The sequence below is a fragment of the Oncorhynchus mykiss genome, chromosome 6 (genome assembly GCF_057628025.1).
Source record: "Oncorhynchus mykiss isolate SJ-2025 chromosome 6, ASM5762802v1, whole genome shotgun sequence".
Taxonomy (NCBI): Eukaryota; Metazoa; Chordata; class Actinopteri; order Salmoniformes; family Salmonidae; genus Oncorhynchus; species Oncorhynchus mykiss.
Genome location: NC_143027.1, coordinates 48464024 through 48473080, shown reverse-complemented (window position 1 = coordinate 48473080; position 9057 = coordinate 48464024). Strand labels below are relative to the sequence as shown.

Genomic DNA, 9057 nt, shown 5'->3' with positions numbered 1-9057 from the left:
AGCCAATGCTAGCGGCTTTTACCTTCTGCACAGATACCAGCCCTGTTCTTAGCCTGGATAATACTCGCCAGTCTACTAGTATCTGACTGTCTCTCCACAACAACGCCGGATTCCTGCCGTAATCCCTGGACCTCTACTTCTGATCTTCACAGCTAGATCACAATTTGCAGCTAACTAGCTCACAGCTAGCTTGCACTCATCGTGGCATCCAGTACCGAAGCTATCCCTGAGGCCCACCTCCCGGCCTACTCAGCTGTTCTCCCGAACCCCACTCATACACGGCTAGAGCCCAATACTCCACCTGATCCTTGCTGCAAACACTGGACCTTGGCACCGGTTCATCGCTGCTACCGATTGGCTATAGTGGATCTATAGTGGATAACGCCACTGCCACGAAGGTAGCACCAGTTAGCCGTGAGCCAGGCGCATCTCCCTGCTAGCATTCTAAATTCTACAATACCTCTTTCGCCATCTGGCTTGGATTCTCTGTCGACACGGCCCCCCGCCGCACCACCACGACTGGTCTGCCGACGACTACTCCATCCGCTGTGCCTTCAACCGGCCTCCGTCGGAGGGCTACTAACTTTAAACGCGCCGTGTAGCACGCGTGCTAGCGTAATGGCGCCTTCCCTGTTCCATCTACTGCTGCCTTCTGGACACTATTATCACTTGGCTACATAGCTGATGCCTGCTGGACTGTCGATATATCTGACGTCATGTATTTGATATCTTTATGTGAAGGTTCATGTCCATATTGACATCAGTTCATTGTGTTTGAGGACGGTTCACTGACCAGTTTCCAACGGATACGATTAGACTAGTTTAACAGTTACAGAACAGCTACAGTAGCCTATCAGAACAACTGCAGTATCAGAGGCGCAGAGCCTTAATTAACGGGCTACACATAATGGCTGACGACAGCCAGGTAAGGTTCATTTTAGCCTACGTTTAATGAGCTTTACAGTTGTCCTAATCCCATCTTGTTCTAATGGCAAGTCTGCCTTAAGTGCAGAAACTATGGTTGATATTAGAAAATAAGTATGATTGGAAGTTTAGGCAAGTAATTCCAATTGGGGAATTGTTGTGGGATGTTAGCATACCATATTGCGCGTGTAGCATTCGTGCCATGGAGGATTGTGCAGGCCGGCAGGTTGCTACAGGATCCTAGTATCATGTATGTTATAGGGATCAGATCTGGCTGACTTTTTAATCTGAACTGCTCATTGGCTGTCCATAATGAGCCCAGCGAGCAGGATGTGTAGCTGGGCTCTGCAATAATTAGCTCCCAGAGCAATTACAAATAACTATTCTTGTTTTAAAAGCGTCATTACAACTAGCAACATGACGGTCAGTCACCTCTAAGCAGGACTCAGTAGAAACGCTATGTGTTGGATTTGTCCATGTCTCGCTAAATTAACCTAGCTACCATAACAGTCGTGGAGAATTTATATTACAGTTTTAAGGGATCTCTCTGAAGGTTTTAGATGATACAGTGGTGCTTCGTCCTCTGGATGAAGAACCATACATCTCGGCTTGGCTTCATTGCATTATTATTTGGGGAACGTTGACATGCCATTTGTGTTGACGGATGGATGAAAATAATGTAATTATAGTATCGTTATACATAGGCTAGCAGGAAAATCCGCATGAGATATCCATAGAACTGAGCCCTGCTCCATTTCAGCACCATGCCGCGGTCTCAGGTGCTGCCCTGACGCGAAACATTTCATCACCATGGCACTGTCCCCTGACGCCAAGAAACGTGTCAGCTCTATGCAGCGGACAGCTCCACAGTGCTGAAATAGTTCAAGCCCCCTTGAACGTCTGATTTGAAATTATTCTGCAAGTGGTTATAATTTATTGCACGTCCTAGTTTTGCAGCTTTACAACCTCAGAATTATAGCTAATGGATGGCAGCGAGTTACGTTTTTGTATATGGTGATGAATGACGATGCATGATAAACCATAAATTAAACACAAAAACGTGCACTTAGACATATTTTCGTTTGGCAGAACTTTGACAAGCTTTGATTTGTTTTCTAATGACATTGACAATTCATATAGATATTAGACTTAGATCTAATTGTGACATCATGTGTGTATGACATCTTTGAAGAATGCTCTGGCTTCAGCCAATCGGAATCGAGTATTCAACAATGCTTTGGCATAATTCAAGGACGTTCATATTCACTTCAGTTGTCTGCCGATGGTTCACTGACGTTTTTTCAAAGGAGGTATTAGTATTTCCTCTAAACAGCCTACAACAATAAGCTACTCATCATGTCAGATGACAGCAAGGTATGGTTCATTTGCCTATTTTGAGTTTAGAGGAGAAATTACTAGCAATAGTTTGATCCATGGCCTGAAATCTGACCACTATTGCCGTTTTGTTTGAAATAGGAGTGAATAAGTTGTTTCATAAAGTCACAACCTAGGACTGATATTGACCTCTTATTTATCCACCAGAGCGTGAAATGGGAGGATCCCCCGGATGACCAAAATAAGGTTGTGGAGAACATGAAGGATGAAACAGAGACACATGAGACCAGCAAAGACAGGACAGGAGGCAAGGTAAGAAATATGCTGTCCTTTACACATGCTCTGCCTACTTAGGCACAGATATAGGATTAGTTTACTATCACTAAATCCTAGCCTTAAAGCATTAGGAGGAGACGCTACACTGACCTTAGATCTGCTATTAGACCTATAATCTGTTGTCATGTAGGCTAAACGTAAGTCCAGTGGCGGTGCCAAGAAGACTTCCGTGGAGGAGGACAGCAGCATTGGTGCAGGTCCGAGATTACTTCATGTTGGGTGCAGGTCGTGTTCAAATTCATCAGCACCGATCTGAGTAGATAGTATCTATATAGGTGAAAGCAATATAGTGGAGGCCCGCAGAGAGATGTGCTTTTACCTGTCCAGTGCAATCAAATCCCTAAAGGTGAAGGAAATTAGGGATCAAGTTCAGATTCAACTTTAGATTTCTCTTTGCGGTTTCCCAGAGTCTTCTCAGACACCCGGGTGTGGTTTCCGGGAAAGGGGATCTATCATTGAGCAGCTGGAGAAGGAGGCTCAGAGGACTCTAATGCCTTCTCTCAAGATTGGGACATGCTGTGCCCCAATCCTCCTCTCCTTCCTGAGGAGTCTAACTGATGAGCAAGTCCCATGTCTTTTTCCAACCTCACATACAACAACTCTGAATTTATTGTCATAGTGCACCTTCTAACCACAAATGGGATTTCAAACACTACACCTAACCCTAACATCACTGTAACCACACACCTAACTCTTCCTGTAAATCAAGAACAAAATATCTCATGGACTTGCTAATTGCTTAAATAAATACACGTTTATTTTCCCTGACATGGCTATCTAGTGACTCCACTAACTCAACACCAGTGTGCAGGTAAAATATGTTTCCTTTCTTTTCTTTTCTCTAGCCAATGGAGAGTGATTCAGCAGGGCATGAAAAATAATGTAAGTCTCTCCACATAAGGTTCTGGTCAAAAGTTGTGCGCTATATAGGGAATGGTGTCATGGAATTGCTTGATTGACAAAAACATTACTCTGTTTGTTGGCCATAGCTCACATTCGAGCAGCTCTCCATGCTGTGTCTGAAGATTGTTAAAGTCGTGACCCAGACAGCCCTCCGCATTCTCCTACCAGCGCTAGCTCGTATCATGGGGGTGAACCTGAGGAGTGGGGCAACCTCCCCAGAATCCCAGTGCTCTCTGACAGGGTCTGAGGATTCCTTAGGCGGTCTGGATGAGAGAGAGAAAAGGCTGCTGATCAGTGAGATGAACTACTGGACTAAGGAGAGGAGGAGGAATGGCAGTGCAGGATGCCGCCAATTATCCACTCGCAGAACCTCATCACCATGCTGTTCGCCTAAGAGGTATGTTCACAGCAATATTTCAACATAATAATTGCAAGACCTGATCCATACTTATCATAAATTATTAACTTGGAATTCACACCTTGTAGTTTTAAGTTCTGGTCAGAAATGTTGCCACTGTGGGGGGTGGGTCCAGGTGAAAGTCATTTTTAACTGGGTAAGCCATGAAGTCATCTATGAATAAATAGATCAGGTACATGTCTTTCAGAAATAATCATATTCTGATGTCGTACAAACATAAAAATCAGGCAAAAAAGCGTGTCAGTTGGCTTTAGGCTTCTAGAACTACGGTGGTATGAGAAGTAATCCATCATTGCTCTAATTTGGTTTTCAGGCTCACTAATGACCCAGATTAGATACAGTTGGTTACATTTGCATGGCTTAAGTGGTGATTGTGTGTTTATCTTCAAGGTCCCAGACCTCATTGCAGAGCTTGCCGGCAACTAGAGAGGCTCCCCTCATGGAGGAGCCTCTGAAGGCTCTTTTTGGGGTAACGGAAGAGAGCCTTCTGATATCCCTGGTTGAGGGTCACTCCAACCCCACCTCCTCCAGCTCCTCCGAGTTGAGCTGTGCTATCGTGGGGGAGGTGGTACACCAGCTTAACTCTGGCCTCTCAGTGGCCATTCAGGCCAGCCCGGGGAGTTGCCCCCCTATGGACAGTCAGGACATAGCAGCAGGCAAGGAGGTCATTCGGGTAGCCTCGGTTCAGATCCTGGCCGAGCTACAGAGCCAAACATCTGAGCCAGAGTGGGTAGGGTTTATCGAGCCCCTCATGGACCCTGTGACCGATGATGTGCTGGAGGCCATTGTCGGCACAATGGACAAAATGGCACAGGACTTCAACATCCTATTGGATCTGGCCAAGAAGATGACAATCTTGGGGTCTAAATTTCTGACCAATCTTCAATGTGACCTAGATGTTGAGTGTCCATCTGGGAAGGAAGGGACCACTCACTTTCTCAAAGAGACTGGATCCTCTACCAGTGTGGTGGCCAGAAAGATTCAGACCCTCTCTAGCCCCGACTTTCAGTCTAAAGCCCTGAAGGCGGTGAGCACCATCCTTACAAGGAAAGTCAGCAGCTCTTCTGGCATGGCTCCTTCCTCTAGGCCTTCTAGTGCTGCTCCTAGCCTTACTGAAGTCCCGCTGAATACCAGCTGCACAGCCCTGACATCTGTAACCTCCACTGCCACAGTGATTGTTAAGGCATTTGTGGGAGGCATGGAGACGATAGCATCATTTGAAGACACATGTGAAGCAGTTGATTGGCCAGTTCCTGTAAATGACCACAAAACAGGGTCTTCACAGAAGATAACCTTCTCTCTAGCCGGCACACTCTATGGCCGTATACGAGCAAAGCTGAGGGACCTTTTAACTCTAGCCGCTCGAGAAGAAGGTGTGGCTAAGGATGCTTCTCTTCGGGAGTCTTCAGACACCCTGGAAAAGGCAACTGTTTCAACTGTTGAGGTCCAGTTACCCAGCACCGAACACAGTAGAGTTCCCAGAGAGAGCAAACCAATACCAGCTCTCTGTCTCTCCAATCTGGATACCAGTACTCAAGAAGTTCTTAGCAGTGTTTTTTCCATCTACAAGTCAGAGTTATCAAAAGTGGAGAGTAAATCCTTAGCCGTTGTCAGTTCATCTGATGAATCCCTAGAGGCTTGTTGGTTTGTTGATGGTGTCCTATCAAAGCTTGATGACTATACTATTTCCCAGTCACCCTCACCCAATGAAGACTTGAGCGTGAGTACTCAGTATTCTCAACTGAGCCCAGAAGAGAGTGTCAGAATCACAGAGTCCTCAACTAGTCTGATTCAGAGCATTAAGAAGCTCTCTAGCAATGACTTTCAGACTCAGGCAGAAGAGGCAGTGAGTAAAGTGCTGATGAGATCCAGTCATTCCTTTATCACACAGATCAGCCATACTGGTCTTCAGAAAAGTCTGCAGGCTGGCTTATCATCTAGCTCACCATCAGAGATCCATGTCCTTTCAGAATCCATGTCCTCCATGTCCTCTGAGAATACAGCCTCTGGATTAGTGGAAACCTTTGTCAAAGGAATGGCGACTATTTTCCAGAAAAATGAGTCCACTGACACTGTGCTACTGGAGAGAAGTGGGAGAGTTTCACAGTGCTCCCACGGGGGCTCCCAACTGGATTATACTGAATTGAGTGTTAAAATATCAGAGGAGAAGCTTTGGTCAACAGCTAAGAACATATGCGTCAGTATGAAGAACACACTTAAGGATTTCTTCACAGGGCTGAAGCCATCCGGATCCAAAAGGACAGAAATGGCTTCTTCCAAAGAGACCCTTGGGGAAATCCTGGTTGCTATCCAGAGTGAAATCTCAAACTTCGGGCGAATGAAGGATTCCAGGGAGCTCCTTCAGATCAATGATATGGTAGGAACTATGCTGAAGGAGATTGAGAAAAGTGAGGATGACAGTGAACAAGTCTGCCAAGACATCCCTCGAACCTGTTCATCTTTATCCACTTCTTTAAATGGTCGTAGTTCCTTGTCCAGCTCTTCAAAGGGTCCTAGGTCAGAGTGTGAGTTAGAGATCAACCTCCCTGGCACTCCCATCCCTGACGAAGTGCCTTTTGATCTGACCTGCCCCATCGTCAGGAGCTCCTGCATCGACACCAGGGACTCTAAAATGCCAGAGATTTCTACAAGTGACCTAAAGACAAAGATGATGGCACACACAGATGAACCCCTGCATCGTAACAGTCCAATGACTGACAGCAGCCGACCACCGAGTGCTAAAGTCTCTTTTCGATCCTCCACTCCGTCTTTCACCAGCAAGGGAACCTCTTTGGTACCAAAGGGAGAGGGGATTGACATTGAAGAGAAGGAGGTGTGTATCCCCAGCAGCTCTGGCCATCTGAGGGAGCTCTTAATCATCCCGGACATCAGCAGTGCCACTGCATTCCCACTGCAGTACTTGATGGACTCCAGCAAAGATGATGGCATCTGTTTTGTCACCATACTGGTGATAAGGTTGCTATCGGAGATCAGACCCTCAGCCCTAGATGGACCCTCCCAACAGGCAGCAGATCTGACAGAAACATCTCAGCAACTCATCAGACAAGTCCTGTCTGAGTTCTGTGCTGCATCCAGATTATCCAGGACACAGGCATATTCCCAGAACCTGAACATCCAAAGGGTGTTCAGAGGTGTACATAAAAACCTCATGGAGGAGTTTGGCTCTTATAACACCCTGCAAGCAGCTATGTCCTCCCAGGACCCTGCATTTGACAGAGTCCTGGTAAAGTCCTTGACCCAGCAGCTGGTACAGGGATGCAAGGAGGCGTCAAGACCAGCTTCTGCTGCAACAAACCCATCAGACCAGGCTGAGATGGAGAGGGGGGCTGAGCAGAAAGCAAGAAGGAGCTTCCTTTGCTTTTCAATGACCAAACTCAGGATCAACTTCAAGGTATAGCAGGGAGTTAGCATTTGTTTTTGGTTCCAGTTAGGTGCTGATGTTATTGATGTGGCTATGATAAGACATATACATGAAATAAATATTTTTTATTCACCACTAAATTGTTGCCTTGGATTCAGAAGTGTTCCATTTATTTATTCTCTGTACCATTTTCTTTACCTTTCTTCTGTTAGCGTTCCAAGAGAGGAAACAAAAAGGACTGCCATTCAGTCCAAGACCAGACTGAGATTCCCTCTACTGATGGACATTGCATAGGTAAGGATGTTTTAGAGCTCTGCTATAGCTTGTAGTTTTGTTTAGGTGTGTGTTAGAAACATAGGAATGCCTACCAAACTCATAGCACTGTTATTTTTCAACGTTACTATACTGCATCTCTCTCTCTCTCTCTCTCTCTCTCTTACCCCATCCATTTCTCTTGTGTTTCTAGCTCCAGTTGGAGAGGTTTCTCCCTCCATATCTCAGCCTGTCAAAAAACGATCCTTGATTGTCAGGGTCTTTTCAGCAATGATGAAGCCATTCAGGCGCTTCACCAAGAAGAACCTGTAACCTGTTACGCTGCATGAAGAACTACTTTTGTAACAGCAAGACTTTTGACAAGAGGAATTTCTGCATGTCTAACCTTTCAAAGTCTATTTGATCAAATAAATGCCAATGATTTTACAAGAATTTCAAGTGTTTTGGAAGATTGATCATACTGAAGCAGATTTTCTCAGAGAAATGCACTAGTTCCCCCTTGGTTACACATTTATTGTTCAGCTTTTGAGTTGGCAGGACATAGGGTGTCAGGTAGCCTTGTGGTTAGAGCATTGGGCCAGTAACTGAAAGGTTGCTAGGTCAGATCCCTGAGCTGGCCATGTAAAAATATGTCGTTCTGCTCCTGAACAAGGTAGTTAACCCACTGTTCCTAAGCTGTCATTGTAAATAAGAATTTGTTCTAAACTGACTTGTCTAGGAAAATAAATAAAATAACCACAGCTTGACTCTAATACAATAGTTGCTGCATATACTGTCAGATAACCAGATGTTCTCTATTAATTTAGTTAGATTGGTAAGAGCTTATTAGCAGCAAGGGGAAAACACATAGAGGAGAATTAAATATCTGCAGCTAGATCAACCCTCTGAGATGTTTTCTATATGTTGAAACTATAAGGTCCAACAGTTGACAGTGTATGTCAGAGCAAAAACCAAGCCATGAGGTCGAAGGAATTGTCCAGAGCTCAGAGACATGATTGTGTCAAGACACAGATCTGGTGAAGGGTACCAAAACGTTTCTGCAATATTGAAGGTCCCCAAGGACACAGTGGCCTCCATCATTCTTAAACGGAAGAAGTCTGGAACCACCAAGACTCTTCCTAGAGCTGGCCGCCAGGCCAAACTGAGCAATCGGGGGAGAAGGGCAGTGCAGTGGAGTATCTTCAACAGCCATAGGCCCAGGGATTTCACATCACATTCCATGATGCAATGCAGAATACGGCTTCACACAGAACAATCACCAAACCCATAAGATAACACTTAGCACAGCCGAACATCATGTATCACATGAAGAGGCATGTGTGTTCTCCAGACGTGATACCTTGTCATGGACCTGCTGTTTCGATCTTCGCTCTCTCTCTCCCTCTCCCCCACCTCTCTCTCTCCCTCTACCACACCTTTTGTCTCGACCTCTGAATGTTCGGCTATGAAAAGCCAACTGACAATTATTCCGGAGGTGCTGACCTGT

General features: G+C 45.5%; 1 protein-coding gene across 1 annotated transcript; it reads left to right on the top strand.

The window, feature by feature from the left end:
• The first annotated feature begins 907 nt into the window (after positions 1 to 907).
• Positions 908 to 7883, top strand: LOC149982886 (uncharacterized). Its single transcript, XM_090239436.1, has 9 exons — positions 908 to 925; positions 2467 to 2571; positions 2726 to 2792; positions 3003 to 3156; positions 3441 to 3477; positions 3585 to 3895; positions 4307 to 7328; positions 7511 to 7592; positions 7765 to 7883. Exons 1-9 carry the CDS (start codon positions 908 to 910, stop codon positions 7881 to 7883), a joined length of 3915 nt encoding a protein of 1304 aa, XP_090095562.1.
• Positions 7884 to 9057: the final 1174 nt, after the last annotated feature.